At 49.9% G+C, this 25792-nt stretch overlaps 3 protein-coding genes across 8 annotated transcripts; 2 read left to right on the top strand and 1 right to left on the bottom strand.

The window, feature by feature from the left end:
• The first annotated feature begins 4 nt into the window (after nucleotides 1-4).
• On the top strand, nucleotides 5-11463 carry FCHSD1 (FCH and double SH3 domains 1). Of its 3 annotated transcripts, none has more exons than XM_039836381.1 (20): nucleotides 5-113; nucleotides 346-443; nucleotides 987-1032; nucleotides 1440-1507; nucleotides 1843-1978; nucleotides 2065-2201; nucleotides 2306-2369; nucleotides 3226-3354; nucleotides 3815-3937; nucleotides 4115-4210; nucleotides 4644-4769; nucleotides 5169-5273; nucleotides 5465-5626; nucleotides 6240-6368; nucleotides 6447-6530; nucleotides 6687-6798; nucleotides 6933-7153; nucleotides 7983-8070; nucleotides 8979-9034; nucleotides 9173-11463. In XM_039836381.1, the coding sequence occupies exons 1-20, from the start codon at nucleotides 93-95 to the stop codon at nucleotides 9236-9238; spliced, it is 2067 nt and encodes a 688-aa protein (XP_039692315.1). In that variant the 5' UTR covers nucleotides 5-92; the 3' UTR covers nucleotides 9239-11463. The 3 variants fall into 3 exon arrangements, with proteins under 3 accessions (XP_039692315.1, XP_039692314.1, XP_039692316.1); XM_039836380.1 differs by having other exon boundaries at nucleotides 1822-1978; XM_039836382.1 differs by lacking the exon at nucleotides 9173-11463 and having other exon boundaries at nucleotides 1822-1978; nucleotides 8899-9034.
• RELL2 (RELT like 2) lies at nucleotides 9661-13843 on the bottom strand. 4 transcript variants are annotated; one of them, XM_039836387.1, is made up of 9 exons: nucleotides 13780-13843; nucleotides 13009-13245; nucleotides 12352-12591; nucleotides 11892-11957; nucleotides 11733-11799; nucleotides 11128-11313; nucleotides 10483-10858; nucleotides 10320-10353; nucleotides 9661-9853 (listed from the first exon to the last, which is right to left on the bottom strand). In XM_039836387.1, the coding sequence occupies exons 3-8, from the start codon at nucleotides 12533-12535 to the stop codon at nucleotides 10321-10323; spliced, it is 912 nt and encodes a 303-aa protein (XP_039692321.1). In that variant the 5' UTR covers nucleotides 12536-12591; nucleotides 13009-13245; nucleotides 13780-13843; the 3' UTR covers nucleotides 9661-9853; nucleotide 10320. The 4 variants fall into 4 exon arrangements, with proteins under 4 accessions (XP_039692321.1, XP_039692319.1, XP_039692322.1 ...); XM_039836385.1 differs by lacking the exon at nucleotides 13780-13843 and having other exon boundaries at nucleotides 13009-13679; XM_039836388.1 differs by lacking the exon at nucleotides 13780-13843 and having other exon boundaries at nucleotides 9661-10858; nucleotides 13009-13680.
• Nucleotides 13844-13904: 61 nt separating this feature from the next.
• Nucleotides 13905-24923, top strand: HDAC3 (histone deacetylase 3). Its single transcript, XM_039836383.1, has 15 exons — nucleotides 13905-14046; nucleotides 14154-14236; nucleotides 15563-15705; nucleotides 16758-16839; nucleotides 16954-17010; nucleotides 17131-17186; nucleotides 17576-17709; nucleotides 18238-18318; nucleotides 18699-18772; nucleotides 18935-18999; nucleotides 20312-20401; nucleotides 20527-20585; nucleotides 20822-20901; nucleotides 21201-21358; nucleotides 24286-24923. The coding sequence occupies exons 1-15, from the start codon at nucleotides 13992-13994 to the stop codon at nucleotides 24353-24355; spliced, it is 1287 nt and encodes a 428-aa protein (XP_039692317.1). The 5' UTR covers nucleotides 13905-13991; the 3' UTR covers nucleotides 24356-24923.
• Nucleotides 24924-25792: the final 869 nt, after the last annotated feature.

Raw genomic sequence — 25792 nt, 5'->3', positions numbered from 1 at the left:
GGGGCGGAGCCGGGCGGGTCCGGGCGGGGTTTCAGCGTAGGCGGAGCTTCCTCGAGTTCCGGAGTCGAGTCGCTGCCTGGGCCGCAGCAGGGATGCAGCCGCCACCCCGAAAAGTGAGCTTTGCCTGGGAATGGGGACTTCTGGCGGGCTGAGGGAATGGTGGGGACCAAAGAAGCACTGGAGTCGCGGTGGGGGACGAGAAGTGGGAAAGGGTCAGGGCCTGACCCCAAAGTAACCGAGGAAACAGCCCAGCCCCTCCCTGATCCCGCCTCCTCACCGCTGCCTGCGCGGAGTGCTTTTCCGGTCTCCGCGCCGGGGGTCTTAATCCTTTTCTTGCTCCCTAAGGTGAAGCCAGCCCAGGAGGTGAAGCTTCGCTTCCTGGAGCAGCTGAGCATCCTCCAGACCCGTCAGCAGAGGGAGGCGGATCTCCTAGAAGACATAAGGTAGCCCCTGACCCCTCGACATACCCAAATCTTCGCGGTTGCGAAGATGTACCTTCGAGGTACATCTTGGGGTGGGCGGGAAACTGGGATGAAGAACTCTCCATCCTGCCCACTAACAGTCCTCATCCCACGCTTGCCTCTCCAGATACCAGATAGGAATTATACTTCCTCCCATCGCAACAAACATATAACACACCGGGACCCTCCCTCAACTCCCTTGACTCCACACCACTCCCTCCACCCCTACAATCAAGCTTAGGGCATAATTCCCCCCTCCCTTTTCCAGACCTATTGGAAGGCTGGTGGACACTGTACCCAAGTCCCCATCAGTCTTTACCTCCAATCCCTCAGGGGTGGGAAGGATCCTACCGAGGCTCTGAGTAGTGAGGTGAGGTGATCGCAAGGACTCTCTCTTCAGTCTCATTCCCTCCTGGTGTAGTCACATTCTAGGCCTCTCTCCCCCTTCGTCTTGCCCAGGCTGAGGAGAGGATTGGGAGTGGGAGAAAAGACCAACCAGTAATACCACCGTCCTAATCTCCACAGATCCTACAGCAAGCAGAGGGCTGCCATTGAACGGGAGTATGGGCAGGTATGGGACAACTTTCTCTGGACCTTCCCTTCTGTTCTGGTCTCTTCTACACCACCAGCAATGTCCCACCACACACACACCTGTTCTGGCCAAGAGCAAATCCTAGTAGGGCAGATTTGCATCAAGTCCCTGCTGTGCTACTTATTAGATGTGTGACCTTGAACAATGTACTGCTTACTCTTCTTGGCCTCAATTCCTTCTCTGTAAAATGGGAATAACAATAACTGTACCTTCATGTAGGGTTGTTATAAAAGGTGGAATAAGTTAATGCATATATAAAGCACTTATAGAGTAAGAAGCACATGATACACTTCCAGTGAATAGCATAATTATACTCTGATCCCGTATTCTCCCAATTGGGAGGAGTCTTTGAAAGGAAACTGGGTCTGTGATGACTTTCCCACCAGGCACTCCAGAAACTGGCTGGGCCATTCCTGAAGAGGGAAGGGCACCGGAGTGGAGAGATGGACAGCAGGTGGGTCCCATGGAGGGAGAGGCCAAGGGACCTAGAAGGGATGAGGAGCTCAACCCCAGTTAGGATGCTGCTGGGATGAAGGCCCAGCGAGGGGGGAGGACATGTGAGCTTCAGGTAGAGCTGACACAGCAGTGGGAGAGGAACTGACCGAGCAAGGACACTGTGGAGAGCATGAGTGATCCTTGTGGTTGAGCTAATGGGCTGATCGATTGATGGGCTCCCAGATGAAGGGGATGGGAAAACACTCTGTCTCCCATGGTGTTAGGGGGTGGGGTGTCTTGTGAAGCTTTGGAGTGCTCCCCTCCTCAATACAGACCTTCTCTGGGGAGAGGCAGGATGGTGTTTGGTGCCTGGCGCTGTCTGCTGGATGCCACCGTGGCTGGGGGCCAAGCCCGGCTCCAGGCATCTGACCGATACCGTGACCTGGCAGGAGGCACAGGGCGGAGTGCCAAGGAGCAGGTGCTTAGGAAGGTATGGCTCAGTGGATGGGGTGAAGGAAGGGCTGGCTCGAGGCTGGAGGTGGTCTGGGTCAAGACTCTGTGTGTCCATGCCGCTAGGGAGCAGAGAACCTCCAGAGGGCACAGGCTGAGGTGCTGCAGTCTGTCCGGGAGCTGAGCCGAAGTCGGAAGCTGTATGGGCAGCGGGAACGTGTGTGGGCCTTGGCGCAGGAGAAGGCAGCTGATGTCCAGGCCAGGTGAGGTCATAGTGAGTTAGTACACCTTGGAGTGGGGGTGAGGGCAGTGGTGCCAAGGAACCACAGCCAGGCCTGACCTTGACTCCTTTCCCTTGCTGGCACAGGTTGAACCGAAGTGATCATGGACTCTTCCACACTCGCACCAGTCTTCAGAAACTTAGCACCAAGGTTCGGGGATGCAGGCATGAGTCGGGGCAGGGAAGAGGTAGGCAGACTAGTCTAGTGGTTTGGAACCCAGGGGCATAAGTCTGAGAGACTGGGATGAATCCAAGCTTCTCTACTTGCTTGGTGAGTGACCTTGCTTAACTTGATCTCTCTGAGCCCCATTTTATTCATGTATAAAGTAAAAATAATACCTTTCGTTTTCATTCCTTTAATATGTATTTACTGAGAATTTCTGTGTACTAAGCATTGTTCTAAACACTGGGGATACAGTAGAGAACACTATTAATGGAATTCCTGCCCTCACAGCCTGATGAGGGGAGACAGATAGTAAACAAACAAATAAATAGTTAGACTAAATGAAAATAAAACAAGGTGCTATGATAATGGGTAATGAGGGGATATAAATTAGGGGGAAAGCCTCTCTGAACAGGTAGGCTGAGTGTCAAGAAGGAGCTGACTATGCAAAGATCTAGGGGAAGAACAGTCTAGGGAGAGGAAATGGTGAGTAGAAAGGCTCTGAGGTGGGAATAACTTTATAGGTTCGAGGAACTCAGAGGAGGCCAATGTGGTTGGAGCACTGTGAATAAGGGGACAAGCACTGTGAACAGAGGTCAGAGAGGTTGCAGGGGCCAGCTCCTGTTGGACCTGGTAGACCACGGTAAGGAACAGTTGGGTTATTATTTTAAATGTATACAGATGGCACTAGAGGTATTTGAGCAGGAATTGTGAGTATATAAAATTTTTAGTATATTGTCAGGCATCTCAATAATGTGAGAGAATCCATTCTGGAGCTGGGTTGGCCTTGGAAGGACTCCAGGGGTCCAGGACTCCCTATTGATACCTTATTTTCCCTTCCTAGCTGACTACCCAGTCAGCCCAGTACTCCAAGCAGCTGAGAGCAGCCCGCAATGAGTACCTGCTCAACTTGGTGTCCACCAATGCTCACCTTGACCACTACTACCAGGAGGAACTGCCAGCCCTGCTCAAGGCCAGTCCCAGTCTAGATCCCCCTGCCTCTCAGTGGGGAGGGAGGAGAGGACCTCTCCCTGCTCCCTACCACCAGCAGGCTGTGTGGGGCTAGGGAACCTAGCCTGCTTAGAGTGGGTAGAAAATAGATACCTGGGTTCGGGTTCTGCTTCTAGCTGGCTGTATGACCTCATGTAGAACATTAACCCCTTTGAACTCTAGTTTCTTCATCAGGGATAACCCCTGCTGTGCCTACTTTTTAAGACTAATGAGGCTCAAGGAAGAGAATGGACATGAAAATGCTTTTTTAAATGGTTAAGTGCTGTGCACACTGAGGACCTATTATTAGAAGCAATAAGGACTTATTCCTTCCTTTTTCCCCATACTTCATGCCCATTACCCATCCAAATTTAGACAGAGAGCCTGCTCTGTGGTAGAGGCCTAGGGGAAAGGTGGTGTCAGTATCTTGGGGTTCTTTCCAGGCCCTGGTCAGTGAGCTTTTGGAACATTTGAGGGACCCCCTAACCTTATTGAGCAGGACTGAGCTGGAAGCTGCAGAAATGGCCCTGGAGCATGCCCGCCATGGAGCACAGGCAACCTCCCAGGTGAGGGCTGTGCCCTGTAAGAGCCCCCCAGAGATCCTCTCTTCCTTCTCTCCCAGTACGGACCACCCCACTGCACATCTGCCCTTTTCCTTCTCATTTGTCCTCTTTGTTCCTAGAGGGGATAGGCTTGGAGAGGGAGCCAGTGTGTGACTGACTGTGACTTCTTCCAACCCCCAGGTAAGCTGGGAGCAGGATGTGAAGCTCTTTCTGCAAGAGCCTGGAGTATTTTCTCCCACACCACCTCAGAAGTTTCAGCCAGCAGGGAATGATCAGGTGAGACCTCCTTGCTTGTTGGAACAAGGCTAAATGTAAACAGCACTGTAGTTTAGGTCTCTCGCCCATTATTCTTGTCCTGATACTAACTTAGCGACTGTTAAACCGTGGAGAGGGGGTTTCAGAACTCCAATTTACCTCCTTCCTACCAGGACACAAATTAACGCACTTCATTCTACCTTTATGGCCACTGCACTATTCTCTTTTTTTCTACTTCTGCCTCTCAACCTGGATCCCATTTCTGGGACTCGTTATGTCCATGTGTTCACATGAACGCACACCTGTGTCCATGGACATAGGTGTGTGCTTCCACCTCTTTTTCCCTGTCCCTGGATGTCAGGACAGAGAGAAGAAAAAAAGACAAGAACTAGAGGGACGGGGAATAGAAAAGGAGCAGCATCAGGTCTGCTTCACAGTATCCCTGTTCATTCAGGTATGTGCCCTGGAGCTGGAGGGGGTTGCAGGAGATGTGGCTGGGAAGAGTGACCTGGAGAAAGAGGTTCAGCGCTGGACAAACCGAGCTGCCCGAGACTACAAGATCCAGAACCACGGGCTTCGGGTGAGGTGGGGAGTGCAGGTGTTGTGGGTGGACAAGAATAGCTGAGAATGGGGATCCCGGAGTCACTGAGGATGTCTTGGGACTGCAGGCTGGAGAGGAAGGAATGGTATTTTAAGCCAACAGTGTGGCATAGTAGTTAAGAGCACAGCTTTGGAGCTAGACCCACCTGGGTTCAAATCCCGCTCTGTTGCTTCCTAGTTATGTAACCCTGAGTAATGGAGTGACTTTACCTCTCTGGACCTCAGTTTCCTCATCATTAAAGTGGGTCTAATAATAGCATCCACCTCATAGGGAAGATGAAATGACATAATGCCGGTGAAGCCACTAGCAAAGTGCCAGGTCCATGGTAAGTTATGCCCCATATCTCCATCTGCCCTTGTCCTCTGCCTTCCCAACCAGGTCCTGCAACGGCTGGAGCAGAGGCGACAGCAAGCTCCAGAGCGGGAGGCTCCAGGCATAGAGCAGCGGCTGCAGGAAGTGAGGGAAAACATCCGGCGGGCACAGGTAAGGCACAGCCCTTGGGGTTGGGGCCACTGAGATCCTACCACCTCAGGTAACACTTTCCTACACTCCTCTGTCTGATGGTAGGGTGAGGGGAGGCTGTGGTAGAGGGTGGACATATATGGGAAGGCTCCACTCACCTCATGAAGGCAGGCCCAGCCATAGCCTTGATTGAACCCTCTTCCCCATGCCAGGTGAGCCAGGCGAAGGGGGCTGCCCGGCTGGCCCTGCTGCAGGGGGCTGGCCTGGATGTACAGCACTGGCTGAAGCCAGCAATGACCCAGGCCCAGGATGAAGTGGAGCAGGAGCGACGGCTCAGTGAGGCCCGGCTGTCCCAGAGGGACCTCTCTCCCACGGTGGGCTCCCTCTGCTCCCTACCCACCCAGGAGGGTAAAACTCCCCAGTGGAGGGCAAACACTATAAAAGGAATCATAGCAGCACTTAAATCAAAGAGTTGTTTTGAGGCTTAAATGAAATCATTTAAGTATAATTCTTTGCATAGTTTATAGCATAGAGTGTTCATGACAAACTTGTATTACAAATATAAGATGGTGGTTATGAGCCAAGGTTCCGAGGGCAGACTGTAAGCAGTTCGAGTACCAGCCACTCACTTATTAGCTGTGGGATCTTGGAAAGTGACATTCTGAGCCTCAGTTTCCTCATAAGTAAAATGAAATTAATAGTTTTACAAAATAACACTGGGTTATTATGAAGATTAAATGAGACGATATACATAAGATACTTAGCACTGCGCCTGGCACAGAGTAAGTGCGCAGTACTCTAACTCTGTGGCCATTGCTAGTGTAACAATGCTTGTGGTAATTTTGCTTGTGATACCTGGTGAATGGATAGGTGGTACTACTTTGGAGGAGGATCCACCAAGTTCTTTATGGTAGAATGGAGGGAGGGGGAGATACAGTGGGTACTTGAGAGTGACAGTGATGTCTGTTCTCTGCCCCACCTCCCCAGGCTGAGGATGCTGAGCTGTCTGACTTTGAGGAATGTGAGGAGACAGGGGAGCTCTTTGAGGAGCCTGCTCCCCAAGCCCTGGCCACCAGGCCTCTCCCGTACTCTGCACATGTGGTGTTTGGCTATCAGGTGTGAATGGGGGTGGGAACCTGAGACGGGCAGGGATGGGGGACCACTAAGTCCTGAATCCTTCCTTGTGGGGCCCAGGCAGGGCGTGAGGATGAGCTGACTATCACAGAAGGCGAGTGGCTGGAGATTATAGAGGAAGGAGATGCCGACGAATGGGTCAAGGTGGGTATGGACCCTGGGCTCTGACTTTGGGTGGTGGGAACAGTGGGAGGAACTACTCTGTGGCCCACAGACAAAACTAGAAGCTTAAGTGGAGGAGGGCCAGGGCTGTGAACTGCTGAGGCAAGTCCGTTATCTGTTCTCATTGCTGGTGAGCAGGCTCGGAACCAGCATGGCGAGGTAGGCTTTGTCCCTGAGCGTTATCTCAACTTCCCAGACCTCTTCTTCCCTGAGAGCAGCCACGATAGCAACAATCCCTCAGAGCCCACAGGTAAGAAAAGAAAATCCTGGGTTGGGATGCTGGTTATGGAGAAGAGTTACTGAGTGGTTGTGACCCTGAGGTGTAATGGTCCTGGGGGTCCACTGCCACCTCCTACCCTCACCATCTCTCCTGGGCTTTTGCAGCATTCCTGGCCCGTGCCCTGTACAGCTACACGGGACAGAGCGCAGAGGAACTGAGCTTCCCCGAGGGGGCACTCATCCGCTTGCTGCCCCGGGCCCAGGATGGAGTAGATGATGGCTTCTGGAGGGGAGAATTTGGGGGCCATGTTGGGGTCTTTCCTTCCCTGCTGGTGGAGGAGCTTCTTGGCCCCCCAGGGGTACCTGAATCTTCAGATCCTGAACAGGTAAGGCTTCCTGCTCCCTGGGTCCCCAGGCACCTCTGGCTTGACTCTCCTACCCCAGCAAGGCCCCATATTCATTTTAATGCCCCCTCCCCTCCCCAGTTGTACCTCCTGTGGTGGCTTGGGCCTCCCCATCTCTTTTAGCTGGACTGAGAAAAGGGAAACCAAGGCAGTCTTAATAAGAGTTTGGTGGTGCTACTTTAGTGCTAGATAGATCCGAGTTCATTAGATTTCTATTGTGTCACCTTGGGCAGTGATTTGAGCTTATTTCTTCACATGTAAAAGGAATAGTAATACCTACTTCAGCAGCCTAACTATCCTGATTATGGATAATGGAGGTAAAGCTCTTAGCACAGTGGCCCACAAGAAGTGCTTTAAAATACGGTACTTCCCCCACTCCCCAAAATAAATAAGTAAAGTAAAATAAAATATGGTACCTATTGTTATAATGCAGCAGGAAGAGTGTAGGAATGGGAGTCAGGAGACCTGGGCTCTAGCCAGGACTCTGCCACTAACTGGGTCCACGGTTTTGGATAGATGGCTTACCCTGAGTCTTGCCTTTAAGAGAGGAACCATAAAAATCTCTACCTCATAGGATGGTGATGAGGAATGAATTGGTGCATGTGAAGTGAGACAGAATCCTTAGGGCATAATAAGTGTCAATACATATTGGCTGTTGAAATGTATATAAGCTACAGTTCCCACCCAGAGACAAACATTTGGCCTCTCTCCGGATTGGAGAGTGATGGGACAGGAATTGAAGATGGGATGAAAGGACAAACTGGGGAAACCTTCCCAGATGCCAGAAATAACTGCGCCCCCTCATCCCCAGATGCTGCCATCCCCTTCTCCTCCCAGCTTCTCTCCTCCTGCACCCATCTCTGCCTTGGATGGGCCCCCCACACCTGTCCTGCCTGGAGGTGAGTAGAGGAAACTAGAGGACTTGGGAGGGGAAGGGGCAGGAATAAGGCTTGACTCTCCTACCCCAGAAACTCGGGGCTCCTGGGTTACGCTTAGCTCCTCTTCCCGCCCTTGGGAACCTCTTCCATCAGGCTCACTGAAGCATGATGGTGAGAAGAGCTTGCTTGGGCTGTGGAGCCAGACTCACTGTTCAGACTCGGCTCTGTGACTTCCTTGTATGTGATTTGGGGCAAGACGTTTAACCTATCTGGGCCTTTACAGAGTAAGGAGAAAGGTTCCTTTCTCACTGAGTTATGTTAAGAGAGTTAAAAAGATGTCTGTAAAGTGCCCAGCATTGTGTTTGGCACGTAGTGAGCATGCAAGCAGTAGTTGTTTTCTCATTATTTTTAAAATTAGCCAGTCTTTTCCCAATACACATTTTCTCCTCTTAGTGTTTTTGAATCTTGCAAACACCTTGGTTTGTGTAATCATTTTCCTTCTTAGAATATTCACCTTCCCTAAAGCCATCCGGTACTTACACTTTCTTTGCAGAGCCTCCCGCCTTGATCCTGGATCCCTTTGAGCATGCTCTGTACCCACTCCTGCAGCACTCATAGTTTACTTTGAATGATTTAGCACTCAGTCTTTCATTGTGCTTGTTGGTGTTTCATTATTGGGTTCCTTACAGCCATTTGGAGTAGGGTGCTGTGGATCCCACTTCTTCTCCTCTGGTACCCTGAGCAGGGCTGATTATACGGCAGGTGTCCAGTAAGTGTTGAGGATGGATAGATTGATGGATTTTATGTCCCAGGTTGGTGACTATTCATTAATTCAACAAATATTTACAGAATGCCACTGTCGCAAGTGCTGAAGATATAGCAGTGAACAAAACAAAGTCTGAAGACTGACTTATGGTTCTTGTTTCCAGACCAAGACCTAGACTGCTCTGGACCCCTGGACATGATGGTGCCCCGACTCAGGCCGGTAAGGGTCCCTCCCTTGGAGGAGATTGTGTGGGGAGGGGTCATTCCAATTTGTCCTGTTTTGTCTTCAGGGCTGAGGGAAGGGACATAGATTTCCTCAAGGGAGATCTCTGGAGCATTGACAGTCTATTCCCTACAGATGCGACCGCCACCTCCCCCACCGGCTAAAGCCCCGGATCCTGGCCACCCAGATCCCCTCACCTGAAGCCAGGGGGATCACTGACCCCTAGGAATGCTGCTGCTGCCCCTTCTCCATGCTGTCAGAGATCACCCCTCAGTGATCTGGAGTGACATAGCCAAAAGCTGGACTCTCTCCACTTTCCATTCTCCCCACTTCTAGGGCTGGAACCCACTCTTCTTTTCCTCCATCATTAGACCTCCTGCTATCTCTATGGCTGGAACTACTCCTGTCTCTTCTGCCACTACCCCATCTCCAGGGTGGTGAAATACCCTGAAATCTCTGGGGCTGGACCCCATCCCCCAAAGTCTTAAGTGGCTCTGGCCCATCTATATCTCCACTCTGGCTCTGTGACCCATCCCACTCCAGGTTCCAGGACCATGGATGCTGGGGGCCAGAACAGGGGCAGACCTGTCAGAAGGAGTTGGAGCCAGTATGCGAAGCAACTGTAATGGTCTGAGCGGATTTATTGACAGTGAATAAAGGGCACAAAGCCCAAGCCAAGGCCTGGGCCTCTTGTGCCAAGAGGGCAAGGGGCCTAAGGTGCTATTGCTTTAGGGGCCCACCAAGGGCAGGGGCCTGCTCCCAGCTGCCACGCTCTACCATATGGAGCCAGGTGATGGGGAAGGCGGGTCAGGTGACCTGTTGGCAGGCAGGGGAAGGGGAAGAGATTAAGGGCCAGGGGTCGGGGATAGGCTTCTCCCAAGATAGCCCAGCCTGAGACCATGCAACTCCAGGTAGAAGTAGGACTGGTCTTTCAGCTGGGGGACAGTACTGTCCAGTGGAGGAGAAGGGCTTAATGCCTACCCACCCCCTGGCCTTGCCAGCCAATAGTCCTTCAGCGCAATGAAGAAAGAGGCTTGGAAGGGAGGAAAGGTAACAGTGTCACCTCCTATTCAAGCTGTGTTCTAGCCGTTTTCCCTGGGGGCTGCAGGACCTTCCCTATCCCCTGGAGCACATGCTCACTCCCTACCACCACACCAAGGAATCTGTAGCAAAGGCTAAGCCTTCACTTTACCCTGTGGGTATAGGGAGCCTAAGGGCTTAGGTAGTATAAATAGGGGGCGGGAGGATGAGATTACTTGACTTGGAGCCCAGGCAGACTCACCTCACACACCCCTTGCTTCCCGTGCTGGAGACACCTGAGAGAGAGGAGTCAACAATGGGAGAACAGGATGTAGGTCATATCAGTGCACCCCCATCCCCAGAGTAGGGTGCAATAAGAGCACAGCCCACCGCAGCCCACTGCAGCCCTGGCCATGACTTCATACCTGGTGATCTGAGGTGTCTAGTTTGCTTGGCTGTCCTTTTGCCTCTTGACTGGACAGCCTTGGGCTTGGGACCCTCACTCCAGCCCCCAAGGTCAGCTCTGCAGAGGCTCCAGGGTTTCCCCCAAGTGCACAAGGGACTAGGCTGCTGTCCCTGAGTCTTCCATTCTGCACTGAGGGGCTGGCGAGGGCCTGGGACTGTGGCCTCTCAGGGGGCAGGCTCTCAGTGGGCAGCATCCCTGCCCTAGGCTGTCCTCCCCCAGACCCCTGACTGCCCCCCGGGTCCTGCCCACCACCAGACCCCCAGCTCCTGTCTGTGGGAGAGCCGTCACGATGCTCATGCATCCCATAGCGCTTCTCAATGTGTGTCACCCGGAACCTGGGAGGGAAGAGAACACTGGGGCTTAGGACCACAACTCAGAGGCTGCTTGGCCCTTCCCTCCAACCAGGGACATTCTGGGTTTGATGGCCACTTCCCTCTGGGCTAGGGCAGGGGACACCTCAGATTGTGGGGCACATTGTGTAACCTGACTCTTACTGTAGATCACAGTCCAGGAGAAAAGAGCTGGGGCCCACCTCTGGAGCCGGGTGCCTGATCATTGGGTCTCCCACCTCAGCCTCCCTTGCCCTGGGGCACTCTGTGCTTACCTGCCCACAGAGAACACGGTCGTCTCTCCAGGCCGTGGGCGGCTCTTTCCTTCCTTGGAGCGTCCTTGACGGACAAGTGGGGGCCTCTTGTTGCGGCTGCAGTGGATGCAAGGGGCTGCAGAGCCCAGGTGCACTGTGTGATGATGGGAGGGGGTTCCATCCTGTAGGCTGGAGGTGGCATCCACACTGGACAGTAGCGAGGAAAGGAGCAGGGGTGACATTCCCATTCGTTGCTGTTCTTTCAGTGTGCTCCTTAAACCTCCAGATGCCCCACAATCCCCAGGTCTCAATATTCTTGTCTTGTCTTTTTCTAATAAACTCAATATTAAGATGGTAGTGACCATGCGTTCTTCCTTCCAGGGCTGTTTTCTAAAAAGGGCAATGCTTAACCCAGAGGAGTGGTACAAGGGATGAATGTTAGACTTGATGATATCCAGATAGGAGGTAGGGTTTGAAAGATTTCAACAAAACTTTCTTCCTGTAGGGTAGCCAATCTTGCCCTCTCCCTACCCCAAACATGCAAGGAGACTAGGAGAGGATTGTGCTGAAGGAGAGAGCATGCTCCAAGGCAAGCTAAGTCATGTTGGCCCTTGTTTCGAGCTCACCTGGACAGCTGCACTGTCCCTTCTCCTTCACTGTCCCCCAGCATCTCCTTCAAGGCTTCAGCATTGGCTGAGGGGAGAAAGAAGAGAGAGTCACTGGAGGTGGAGGTCAGGGCAAGAGAAAGTCAAGGAGCTGGGAGCAACAGGCCAGCTTACACCCACCTTCATTTTGGATGATGCAGCGAACAATCCTTTCTACTGTGTCCTCATTCATGTCATCGTCCTCAGCTGAAGGGTGAAAGAGGTTGGCAAGGAATTGGGAAATGAGTTAGCTTTGGAGGACATTATGAGGTGGCTTCTGTGGTTTACTGCTCAAGACATACCCCTTTGCTTGTTTGCTATCATGCTGAGAAAGTGTTTCAGAGACCAGAGCAGAAAAGATGTGAAAGTTAATAAGAGCCCAACATCGCTGTCAATGGGCTCTTCTCACTCATGCTGCCGTCTCTAGCCTTGCTTTCAAGGTGGTGTCACCCTACTTGCTGACTCAAGAAAGCATCACTAGGCCTTCTGAAGGCTTGGTTGGGATTTGGCCTGGGTCTGTTGGCCAGGATGGCAGACAGAGGTGTGGGGAGAAGTGTAAGGGAGAAAGATGACTGAGCCAGGTTCTAGGCTCCTCACTCACGGGGCTGGAGCTGGGTGTCATCAGGCTCAGAGCCCCTGGACGTGCGGCAGCGGTAGCCCTTTTTCTTGAGTACGTGGCAGATCATGAAGCCTACAAGGCCCATAAGGAAGAAGACCAGCACAAGCAGGAAGAGCATGTACAGCTCATGTTGGGGTGGCTCCAGGTCAGGCTGTGGTTCCGACATGAGGCCCTGGGGGGCGAGCGCGGGCCAGGGCGCCTCCTGGGGTTAGGAGGCTGCAGCTAGGGATGGGGAAGGGATAGGAATGCCATCCTCAGGATCTGAAACAAGAGAGCCTCGGAGGTCCAGCCCCACCCACTATCCAAACAGGGAGCTGTCCGGACCATAGGTGCTGGTCCGGGCCAGGGGTGCCAAACCGCGGCTGTGCAAGCCCTCTTCCACGACCCCCGTCCCTCTTCCTCGACATCCACAGTGTACCCTTTTCCAACTGTCCTGCACTTCCGTCCCTCCCAAGGACACTGCAGAGCGAGATGGGACGGAATTCTCAAGCGGCCAGCGCAAGAATCGCGCCTGAGTCAGTGTCCGCACCTCCTCCGCGCCGGTCTGACCCAAGCTTCTGCAGTCCCCTCCCTTGCCTGTACTCCAGCACCCCTCTCCTTTCGGGTCCTCCCATCCTGACCACCTGCCCAACCCGGTACCGGTGGTTTGGTTCTGGCTCCGGCTCCGGCTCCGGTTCTGGCTCCAGGGGCTTCCTAGTCCGGCTCAGGGCCCTCGACGCCCTCCCGGTGCTCATCCCTTGCTTCCTTCCCCTCCCCCTTTGCCACCTCACCGGCTCCGGGCTGCAGCTGCAGATACCGGTGCCGCGGCAGGCTGGGGGAGGGAAGGATGGAGAGGGATGCAGGCTGGTTGGGAGCGGTGGCAGGCTCTGGACAACTCTAGCCTCGGGAAAGAGAAACGATGGGGGGCGCTGCCGCAGCCGCCCTAGGTTCCCAAATGCCTTAGCCTGTCGCCGGCCCGGGACCAGGGGGCGGAGCACAGGTGTGCGGGGCGGAGAGTGAAAGCCGTGAGCGCTTGTGAGCGCAAGTGTGGTGTGCGCGTGACTGCGCAGCCCCTCTTCCCCCCCCCAACGCGAGTGTGCAGCGCAGAGTCTGGGGCCGGGTGGGATGGATGGATAGTCAGGCGAGAGTGCTCTCCACTGGTCTATTGGCACTTCTGGCTCGGCTCCTGCCCTCAGCTGCCCTGGTTGGGAGGATAGCCGGGCATTTCCCAGTGGGCCGGGGGAAGCCGGCTTTCTGCACTCGAGAGGGGCGATGTGGCCGGTTTTCTGGAGCCTCCTAGAGAGGTCGCCACGGCCTGCGCCCCGTGGGGCAGCCATTTGGGGCAGATGGCTGAACGGGATGGCTCGGCTTCTCGAGGATTTGACCCCCACCCGGAAGGAAGTGGCCCTCGCATCCTAGAGCCGATGCTACCTGTCCTCCGCCCAAGCCCAGACGCTCAAGCCCCAGAGCCCAGAGGCGAGGCGAGGGGCGGAACTCCGCAGGGGGCGTGGTCTGTGGAGGCGGGACCCAGGACTCCCGGTTCTGCAGAGGCAGGCTGCGTGCTTACGCAGCACGCACGACCGGGGGTGGGGCAGGCGGCCGGGCGGGCAGCGGAGGCGCGGGGCCTGGTCCCGCGGGCAACCATGGCCAAGACTGTGGCCTATTTTTACGACCCCGACGTGGGCAACTTCCATTACGGTGAGGGAACAAGGTGTTATGCCAGGGGTTCCGGGACGCGGAGGTTTCGAGGCTAGGACTACAACTCCAGGGCTGAGGACTGACGAACTCTCTTTTCCCACTCCCAGGGGCTGGGCACCCTATGAAGCCCCATCGCTTGGCACTGACCCATAGTCTGGTCCTGCACTACGGTCTCTATAAGAAGATGATCGTGAGTCCCGCCGCCTCTATTGGGGATTGAGGGTGGGGGCGAGCTGCGGCCCTAAGATAGGTAGGCTGCACCGAGTGAGACCCATCCCAAGAGTGGGGGTGGGGGAGGGCTGGATAGAATGAACCGGGAGCAGTCCCGCTCCACGCAGAGTGTTAATAGGTGCGTCCACCAACTTAATGGGAGTTGCTTTTTCACCTTAGGTCAGCCACCCTTTGACCTCAAGTGGACTAACACTTGGACTAGAGTTAGGCTGGTTTTGAAGACAGAAAGTGTTTTACTCCTTAGCATCTTAAGATGTGGGCAGTGCTGTGACCTCAGAGAAGGGAGAGAAGCTGAATCACTGTAGCTGGATATGAGGTTTACTCTCAGTTCCCAGCCCTTCTCTGACCTTTCTCCACCTCCAAGGAGCTGGAGCTCCAGGAAGGACTGCAGCCCTGTGTGTAAATTTGTACGTGTCTGTGGAGGATAGTAGGAGATGTCCTGGGTTTTCTCTTTTCAACCTAGAAAACTCCTACTTGGGTAATCAGTGCACGGTCTTGGCCATGGTGCCTGCGGGACCAGGCCCCGCGCCTCCATCTCCCAGGTACACACATGCCGTCTGTCCCCAGCTTGGAATTTGTAGCTGGGATATGGGATTATAACAGTTAAGTTCAGCCCTTATGTGTTGCAAGGGAAACTAATCAACAAAATGAATGAGTGTCCACTGCTTGTGCTGAGACACAGACATAAAACAGACTAAGGTGATGTTAGTGCATGGATTTAAAAATTTCTTGAAATCGTTTGTTGATATGTACCTCTGCGTTTTCTGGCAAGAAAAGCTTTTCGTTTTGCCCAATTTTTAAAGAAGTGTGTGAAGCCCTTGAAAGAGCCTTCAAAGGCTCTGGCTTAGCACCTGGGCATTTGGGTTTTAATTAGAAGAGTGGTGTATATCCCGTATTGTTTAACTCACAAATTAAAAACTCAGAGGACAGAGAGGACACAGTCAGAGCCCAAAGGAGGATATGAATAAGGAAAGAATCAGGAACAGGATCCAGGGAACAGGGCAGGTGGATTGGGGCTCATGGTTGAGAAGGCAGGAAAGGCTGGGCTGAAGGTGGGAAGAAGGCAAGCCCAGGGATCTTTAGGGGACTTGATCATAATAAGCCCCCTGGCTAATCAGTGCTTCTCTTCTTCACTTACCTTTGCTTCATAGAAAACATGGATTGGGGGTGAGGGGGACTGCTAGATGTGGTCTTGGACAGTCCTCAGGGCTGGGTTCAGTGTGGGTGGTCTCAGCCCTGACTGGGACTGACCCTGCCTGGATTCACCTTGTGTTTCCATTCTGAGGTCTTCAAGCCATACCAGGCCTCCCAGCATGACATGTGCCGCTTCCACTCTGAGGACTACATCGACTTCCTGCAGAGAGTCAGCCCCACCAATATGCAGGGCTTCACTAAGAGCCTTAATGCTTTCAACGTGGGTGATGACTGGTAAGAGAACTGGGATTTTTGATGCCTGGCATTTAAGGAAAACATTTGAGTGAAGTCTTGCGGGCAGCGAGTGGGAAGATTATGAAGTGGGTCTACTTGTCAGCAAGTCATCATTTTTTCCATTGGCTTAGTTTTCTAGGTGTCAATCACTAATTTTTCCCAAACCTTTTGAGAAACTATAAAACTCCCTGCAGTTCTCTTTTCATATGGTCACATATGTCAGCTGCACTACTTTCTTGGAGACCTAAAACTAGGGATTTTTAAAAAGCTTTTCCTTTTCTAAAAGTCAGGTTTGTGAAGGTGTAATTTGCATACAGTAAAACTCACCCTTCTTAGATACATAGTTCTGAGAGTTTAGACAGAAAGGTCAGTTTTCCCGCAAAGGTCCCTCATACCCTTTGTAGTCAATCCCTTCTCTCCATCTTAGCGCCAAGCAACTACTGATCTGAGGTCTGTCCCTAAATTTCGCCTTTTCCAGAGTGGTATATAAATGGAGCCACATGGTCTGTAACTTTTGTGTCTGGCTTTAAGACTCTCCTTTTTAGAAAGAATGAAGATGGTAATAATGATAGCTAACATTTATTAAGTGCTTACTAGATTCCACACACTGCGTTAAAGGCTTTCTGTCATCTCATCATTATTACTATTTTATGTATACTATGGGAATATAACTTTCTTTAAAATGTGTAACTATAAAGAATATTTTGAACATAGAATCTTTTAAGGAAAATAGAGCTACGTTCTCTTTCAATTTATTTCCTTTTTGTGTGTACGTTCAAGTACCTAGAAACTGCCTGCTGCTCTCCCCGGCTAGAGTCCAAACTTCCTGACAGGGTTAAATGCTTCTTTACTTCCCATCAGTGTCTTGCACAGGGCTTGGTACATGGTTTGGTCCAAAATATGTGTTGAATACATTTGCAGATAATTTTGGTGTGTAGGAGGGGAAGAGAGGGTTATTGAAGACTGGAGATTGGAGGGGTTTGGGTGGGAGGAGAGGTATAGGAAGGCCTAGACAGAAACAAAAGGCTCCAACTTGCTCCCCTTCCCTGCAGCCCAGTGTTTCCAGGGCTCTTTGAATTCTGCTCCCGTTATACAGGCGCATCTCTGCAAGGAGCAACCCAGCTGAACAACAAGGTGACCATAGCCCTGAATTCCCTTTCCCCTTTCTGTGGTCTTGACCTTGACCCTGAACTCCCAGCTTTGCAAGTGAGCAGGAGGTGGACTGTGAGTTGGATGTTTGTCTTTCAGATCTGTGATATTGCCATTAACTGGGCTGGTGGTCTGCACCATGCCAAGAAGTTTGAGGTGAGTGAAGAAGTGATGGGGGAGATAATGGTCACTTCAGGGTCAGCGTTCAGGATAACAGTAGGGGCAGCTGGGCGGAGGTATTGTTCCTTTCTTTTTAAGACCACTGTCTTGCCATAGGCCTCTGGCTTCTGCTATGTCAATGACATTGTGATTGGCATCCTGGAACTGCTCAAGTAAGTAGTCTGGGAGGAGATGGAGGGACTTACGAGACTCTAGCTGATGAGGTCTCAGACTGCCCTGGCCCTTACCCTGACCTCCACTCCCCATATTAGCTTCTCCCAAGTTCTTTGTGCTTCACTCAGGCTGCCTCTTCCTATGCTCTGCTGCAGATTCCCTGCTGCCTGCTCACATTTCAGCCTTCTCTGCACATCCCTTTCCTGTCCCTGCCCCCAGCCTGGAGCTCCTGGGTTGCCCTTAGGGAACTGGTGGTGTTAGGTTTCAGGTGACTTGGGCCAAAGCAAGACTCTTCATAATCTCAGACCTTGCATTTGGGAGGAGTAGGTGGGGGGATTTCTTCCTGGGCTTAACCTCTGCCTCAGACCTGTCTCTACCCTCACTCCAGGTACCATCCTCGGGTGCTCTACATTGATATTGACATCCACCATGGTGACGGGGTTCAGGAAGCTTTCTACCTCACTGATCGGGTCATGACAGTGTCCTTCCACAAGTACGGAAACTACTTCTTCCCCGGCACAGGTATGGGACTAGGAATGTCCGTCCCCTTCGTACTCCTCAGCCCTTTACCATGACTGCCTCCTACGCAGCCTTCCGTTCTCTGCTCAGATGGCCCTTCTCAGAGAAGCCTCTCCTGACCACCCAGTTAAAATAGTCACCCCCTTCCCCATTACTCTCTTACATCACTCTGCTTGTTTCTGGCAGAGCACTCACAGCTATTTGTATTTATTGTGGTGTTTTGTTTACCATCTCCCTCCTCATCATCCTCAGTCCCCAAGACAATAAGCTTGGTGGAATTTCATTCATTTTCTTAGTTCTCTTTTACTACCGTATCCCTAGTACCTAGTACACAGCTTGGCTCATAGTAGGCCCTACGAAAGTATTTGTTGAATGAATGCTAGCTTCAGGAGACTTGGTGGCTGTAGAGAGTGTGTGGTGGAGGTACATAGGTGGAGAGAGAGGCCCTCATTGTGGGTTGGGGCTGAAGCAGCTGGGTTGTGGGTGCCTCTTGTGTGTGGCTGCCAACCCCTACCTCCCGATTTCCTACAGGTGACATGTATGAAGTTGGAGCAGAGAGTGGCCGCTACTACTGCCTCAATGTGCCCTTGCGGGATGGCATTGATGACCAGAGTAAGTACTAAAGTCTTTACCCTGCTCACTGGTCCCCTTCTTTCTCTCCTTGAATTAACCTTTCTGCCTGGTATTTTCTACTATTGGGTTAGGTGTCCTTAAGGATGAATGGCCTTCAGAGGGACCGTGAACCCCCTTCAGAAATTATATGTAACATATTATGTGTCTGTGCATTTTTCTGGGAAACGGGTCATTTGCTTTCATCAGTCACTCAAAGGGATCTGGGGATCTCTCCTCCTTCAGAAGTTCAGAACCAATGCTTTGATTCTTTGGCTTGCCCCTTTCCTGGGCTACATGCTCTCTCAACCCCCTTTTTCCTTTTGTTCCCTGTCTCCCCATCCCCTTGGGGTGCCAGGTACCCATCTTTGGCCCTCTCCCAGGTTACAAGCACCTTTTCCAGCCAGTTATCAACCAGGTGGTGGACTTCTACCAACCTACATGCATTGTTCTCCAGGTAATACTGCCAGTGCCTAGTCAGGAGGGCTCTGCCTGGGCTTGGGGTAAGAAAGCAGGGAAGAAGAGAGCCTCTGGGTTGGTGGGTAAAGGAAAATGGGGGCATCTGGGATGTTTTGATCAGTTATCTTACCACAGCTGCTTGAGCTTTTGCTTTTTGCAGTGTGGAGCTGACTCCCTGGGCTGTGATCGATTGGGCTGCTTCAACCTCAGCATTCGAGGACACGGGTGAGACTTGCCCTCCTTCCACTCCTCCAGATTTTCAAGTGGCCTTGGGCCTCAATACCTAGATTGGGGGTAGTTAAAGAATGGGTCTCACCTCTTTCTTGGGAGTCCAAAATAGCTACAAATTGTACTTAAACTGGAAATAGTCACTTTGAGCGGGGTTCTCCAGCTGGTCTTCATTCATAATAGGTTTTTATTAAGCACCTATTATGTTCCAGGCATTGTAGATGGGAGATGGGGATACAATGGGGACACTCCTATGGACTTGACAGTTTAGTGTAGAAAACAGACAGAAGATGAGTAAGCAAAGAAAAAAAGTAAATTGTTATAAATCGTATGAAGGGAAATGATAGAAAACTTAGGGTGACAGTGGGGAAGCTACTTTAGATAGCATGATTTGGAAAGGATTTTCTGAGTTGAAATTTGAGCTGAGACCTGGTGTCTGAAAGGAGTGACCCATAAGAGGAGCGAGAGAAGTCTGTCCCAAGTGGTGGGAAGGGCCCACGCAGAAGCTCTGAGGCAGGGGAGAGCTGGTGTAGTGGAGAAGGTGAAGTAGAACCAGTGAGGATGGGCAAAAAGCTGGCGGTGGTTTAAGATGGTTTGAGGTCTGAGAAGGCAACAGTGGCGAGGCTGAGCAGAGCCGTCAGACTCTGGTAAGGTGTTTAGATTATATTGCAAATGTGATGGGAAACCCTTGGACGATATTAAACAGGGAAGTGCTACGATCCAACTCATGTTTTCTTTCTTTCTTTATTTTAATTGTTATAAGAGCTTATCTGAGCCAAATTGATGACATGTGCTGGGGAGCAAGATCTCAGCTCCCCCAGGTCATGTTTTAAAGTGACCGTTCTGACTACTGAATGGAGAAAGGGTTGGGGTGGGAGGACAGGAGCGGAAATGGAAGGACCAGCCAGAAAATGATTGGTGTTGTCTAGGCAAGAGATATGGTGCCCCGGCTAAGGTAGAGGAGGTGGTGATGGAGAAAGTAGGTGATTTGAGTTACATTTTGGTGACTAGAACTGACAGCACTTGCTAGTGCATTGATGAGAATAGTTAATTAACAGATGGGGTGCCAGAGTGGGTGTAGAGCAAGAAAGAGGTAGGAGTGCATTGTATTTGAAAATTTTTATTGAGATGCAATATCTCTATAATAAAATGCACACATCTGAAGGATATATATAACTCAATGAATTTCACTGCCTAGACGGAGATGGAACATTTCTAGTTCCCTTGTGTCCCTTTCCAGGCAATACGTAGAGTGTATACTTTGGCTTTTGATAACTTCCTCTACCCATTTCTCCGTTCCTTTTAACAGAGAGTGCGTTGAATATGTCAAGAGCTTCAATATCCCTCTACTGGTGCTAGGCGGTGGTGGCTATACTGTCCGAAATGTTGCCCGCTGCTGGTAAGTGTGCTCCCAGATTACCCTCTGCTCCCTTGTCTGGTGTGAGCTAGGGGCTCCTGAGGAATGGCCAGGTGGGCCCTTCCACTCACTTGCTTAGCCAGTTCCCCTCTGCTCCTTGGTTTCAGGACATATGAGACATCACTGCTGGTAGAAGAGGCCATTAGTGAGGAGCTTCCCTACAGTGGTAATGACCGCCACACCAGGAAGGCCATTTTCACAAGACCCCAGAGTGGCCTGGTTTGAAGGCAGATGGGAAATTTGAAACTCTCAAAACTGTAGATTCAACCCTAGGCTCAGAGTAGTGAAAAAATTGGGCAGCTTTTATATAGGGGTTTGGGATGGGAGGGAAAGTGACTGGGAAGTCTTGGGATACACCTGTCTGAGCCATACCCTCCTCCTAACCTCCTTTTCCCTCCTAAGAATACTTTGAGTACTTTGCCCCGGACTTCACACTCCATCCAGATGTCAGCACTCGCATTGAGAATCAGAACTCGCGCCAGGTCAGCAGCTCAGAGGAGCTAAGAACAAGGGTGGGGGAAGCCCTGGAGAGGTCCAGGATGTGGGAAATCAGACCAGAGATGAGAAGAAAGTTCTCAGCCATCACTATCACTGTTATCAGCCAGGAGGCAGCCCAGGTTAAAGTAGAGGCAGTTGGGGGTGTGAGGAGGGACATTAATCAGCTAGGGGACTTGAACTAGGTTTCAGAATGAAATTAAAACTAGGATGGTAGGGAGCTAGAAGGTGGATGCCCTGGGAATCAGTAGTAGCTGCTCACTCTCTGTTCCTTGTCCCCAACCAGTATCTGGACCAGATCCGCCAGACAATCTTTGAAAACCTGAAGATGCTGAACCATGCACCTAGCGTCCAGATTCATGATGTGCCAGCAGACCTCTTGACCTATGACAGGACTGATGAGGCTGATGCAGAGGAGAGGGGTCCTGAGGAGAACTATAGCAGGTCTGGAGCAGGGACTAGAGAGCGGGGATTCCAGCAGGCTTGTTGGGGAGCAGAAAAGTAAACTGAGGCATTAGCTTAGTAGCCCCTGGCTAACTTTCTTTAGTATGCCTATTCTTGGGTCTACTGCAATTTCACACTCTTTTTACTCTGTTTTTAATGACACAAGTAACATATTTCTTATAAAAATGTTAAACAGTGCCAAAATATGTTAAGTTTGCAGTTACACAATCCATACCCACAGATTAACCACTGTTAGTCTGATTTGCATCTTTTCAGATAGACTTTTTTTATAGATGATAAGTGTACTGTTCAACATGCACAGATAAATATAAATGCACATACACACTTATTCTTGGAGTTTGTGTAGTTTTGGGGCGTTTATATATTTATTTTTTATTTTTAAATACAAGTTGGATTGTTCTATATGAGTTGCTCTACAACTTAGAACTTCACTGGTTCTTTTTTTTTTTTTAACAAAGCAATGTGTTTTCCCATGTCAGTATACATAGATCTGCTTCATTTTATCAGTTGTATAATATCCCATTGTGTGGGTGTAGCATAATTTAACCAAGTACCATTGACGGACATTTACATTAGTTCCCATTTTTTCATTATTACAAAGAATGTAACAATGAACCCCCTTACATATACATTTTTGCGTGCTTGTTTGAGTGGATTAGCTTCCTAAAATTGTTGCTGGTAGGTCAAAGGCTTTGTGCACTCAGATTTTTTATATTCCCTTCCAAAAAGTCTATAATGGTTTATATTCTTGCCAGCAACCTACTCCTTCCAGGTTCTGAGCTGGACAGATCACTGCCCAAATACTGTTCTTTAAGGCCCTTTGATTTTTTTCCTCAGTTAATTTTTTCAGCTATGATAGTTATATTGCGGTTATTTATTTATTTTTTTTAAGTTTTTATCTTTCTAAGATACAAACTAAAATATTTACAGATGCAGTGAATTAGGGAAAAAAGACTGGGATGGAATTTTTTTAAACCCCAAAATAGGCTTTTCTGAAAAATGAAGGGAAAAGACAACAGAACCCAAAAGTGCAGAAACATGCACTTAATAGAAAACAGATCTCCTAACATGACTGAGAGGTAACTGCAGCTGGATGCTCTCAAGACACCTGTCTAACACCCACACAGTGTTAGAGCTTTGAGCTGGCTCTGCTGCAGAGTCCGACGAACTTCTCAGTCCCTTTTGGAATCTGTTTCTTTCAGATTTTAGGCTTCCAGGTCTGTCTGGACCTGGGCATTACCGCTCGGTCCCTTAGGACCGCTCTAACTCTCCATGAATACTCCTTCTTCTCACTTTTGATTGAGGAAGTATCTGAACCTCTGGCCTCAGGGATTCCTTTTTGACCCTTCATCTCCTTCTCAACTTCTTCATGTCTTTGAGGCATGACTTCTGGAAACAGATTTTCATTCTTCCTTTTGGCAAAGCTTGGCTTATTCATCTATAGTTCCAGGCTGATATCTGGGCCCATCTCCACATTGCATTGGCCCCTCTCAACAGCCAGCAAAAAGAAGCCTCAGGCCTCTTCCTGTCCTAAGCCGTACCTCACTGTCAGACCGCCCACCAAGTTCCTGTTCTTTGATGCTTGTATCCATAGCTTGCATATCATTTGAAGAGTAGTAATAATAAGAGTCACCACTTTTTGTGGGTTTGCTAAGCTCCAGACTCAATACTATGTGCTTTATATAAAAACATACATGTCATTATGTTATCATTCTGTTGCCATCAGACAACTCCAAGAGGTGGCTGTTATTCTGAAATTACCAGAGGAGGATTCTAAGGCTTATAGAGGATAAATAACTTTCTGAAGGGCCCATTGCTAGTTAAATACCAGGGCTGACATTCAAACTTGAGCCTCTGACTCCACACCTTGAACCCTTGCACACTTAGAGGTAATTGAGACATTGCTTACCAGGCAGATAGGGCCTTTCCTGACTCAGTTCCCCAACTTCTCTTTGATGAATTTCTCCCTTCTTTCTCAATTACCAGCTGTGGGCAAGATAATCCAGTTATCAGCTATTCATATTTTCCCAGAGAATAGTTTTCCAAAAAGAAAGAAAGAAGTATTGAATACTTATTGGGCCCTGTGTCACTTTCATATCCTTTCTCTTACTACAGGTTTATCATATCCTGTCACTCCTCTGCTTAAAACTCTTCTTTCCATTGCACTTAGAAGAAAATCCAAATTTCTGACCACGGCTTTAAAAGACCCTGCATGCTAGCTCTTACCTACATCCCTGGTCTGAGCTCTAACTGTTCTCCTCCACGCACACTCCTCCATACTCCCAGCCATCCTGGCCTCCTTGCTTTTACTGGAATACATCAGTCTCCTTCTACCTGATAACTTCTGTGCTTGGTTTTTTTGCAGCTCGGAATGGTCTTCCAGAGATCTTTGGCCAGCTACTTCTCAGACCTCAAGTCTTATCTTCTTAGAATAGCTTTCTCCTTTCTGAAATTTTACTCCTTTCCTCCCATCACTCTCAGTCACATTTCTCTTTATTTCATTTTATTCACAGTGCTTTCCCCCATCTGAAATTATCATATATGTAAAATGTACACACACACACACACTTTTACCACACACACACACACACACACACACACACATTACTTTATTATTGTCAGTCTCACTTATTAGGTAAGTTTTTGAGGACCGACAAATTTTGTCTGACTTATTCTCTACTGTATTGTTAAGGCTTGTGACAGTGTCTGGCACAGAATAGTCTCTCAAATGTTTACTGACTACATGAATGCAGGACTGACTAATGATCAGTCTCTACTAACAGAAGGAGAAGATTGGTCCTTTGACAAAGGGGGCCTGAGAAGTGGCTCCAGAGAGGGTGTCTATGTGAGAGAAGATTGGGACTTGGAAAGTGGGACTCTTAACCTCTCTTACCCTTGCTTTGCAGGCCAGAGGCACCCAATGAGTTCTATGATGGAGACCATGACAATGACAAGGAAAGTGATGTGGAGATTTAAGAGCAGCTGTGTCTCAAGGAATTCCTTTTTACCTCTTGGTTGAGTGGGAGGGGAAAAGTGTAGGTTCCTTAGCCCCGGACTGGTCACTTTCGGGGCTTTTACCAATGCTAAGGGATGGTTTGGAGACCACATCTGGTTCTTAAACCAACTATCCCCTTTCTTCTCCCTTCCAAGGCCTGACAATGGTACCTATTAAGGATCGTATGGGACAAGGGTAGCTCTCTCCAGGACATCTTGAGCAGTGGGCCCTAGGTGCCAGCTACAGCCCCTCTGGCCCCCTTATTCCTTCCCTGCTTCCCTCCAGTCCAGAGACTTCTAGGGAAAAAAGGGTAATCAGGACTGAGGTTGCCTCTGACTTCCTCCTCTCCTGGGTTCTCATACTGCAGTACAGTACAGGTGAAGAGTGAGAGATCTTAGGGATCTCTGGCTCCCTAACACCTTAACTCCAGATGATGAGACATACGGTTTTGATTTGGGGGAGGATGTGAAAATATGCTGTTCTACCTTTTGGCTTTATGTCCATTTCACCACTGTTTTTATTCAATAAACCAAGTTGGTATTTTTTGTACCTTTTGTCTTTCTGAGATTATTCTTAATTACTAGCTGCCTATGTGTGAAGGGAGAAGAAATGGGGATGATGATGTATATAATAAAAATCATAACATTCAGCACTTAACTTTATGTTAGGCCCTGTGTATGTATTCTACATGGATTATCTTACTCATATATAGGGAGTTAATAGAGCATTCTGGTTAAGAGTTAGAAAACCTGGTCAGATTACTAGCTTAAGAGAGGGAGTAGAAGATGACTTCAGGTTTTCAAACCTGGGTGTTTGAAATGGTGATGCTAGTTGGAGGAGGTGCACAGAGATAACATGTCAAGTACTTTCTTGGCACAGTGACTGACAATTAAGATGAGATAGTTGCTCATCTTAATTGTCTATGTGATGGACAGTGCTATATACAGTAGACACAAACATGGACCCTTCCCTGAAGGAGTTTACAATCCAGTAAGGAGTGAAGTAAATGCTATAGCAGATGTAGGCAGTGGGACAGGAAAGAAGAGTAATAGATGGGTTACTTTTTCATGCTTTGATCCTGTTTGTTTCCCAACACTCTTGCTTAGAAAGTAAGTAGCTTTTGAACTGTTTTGGACAAATTGAGTTCGAAATGTGGTCTGGACAGCTCTATGCAACTTTCCATCAGGCAATTAGAAAGTGGAACACAGGAGACGAAGGCCAGATTTAGGAGCCAGCCAGCTGGTCAGAGTCCCTGTAATCTGAATAGATTCAGGCCCTAGACTAAACACGGGGGGCTACAGAGCGAGTGAGTCACTGACTGCCCTCCAGGAACATGTATTTGAAATCTTGCCAGCTGTGGGCAAAATAATTCAGTCCATACTTTGAGGGGCCTACTGGGTATCATATTTTTCACACAA

The sequence above is a fragment of the Pteropus medius genome, unplaced genomic scaffold, assembly GCF_902729225.1.
Source record: "Pteropus medius unplaced genomic scaffold, Ma_sr-lr_union100, whole genome shotgun sequence".
NCBI lineage: Eukaryota > Metazoa > Chordata > Mammalia > Chiroptera > Pteropodidae > Pteropus > Pteropus medius.
The sequence above is the reverse complement of the archived record's forward strand: the minus strand, read 5'-3'. Positions and strand labels throughout refer to the sequence as shown.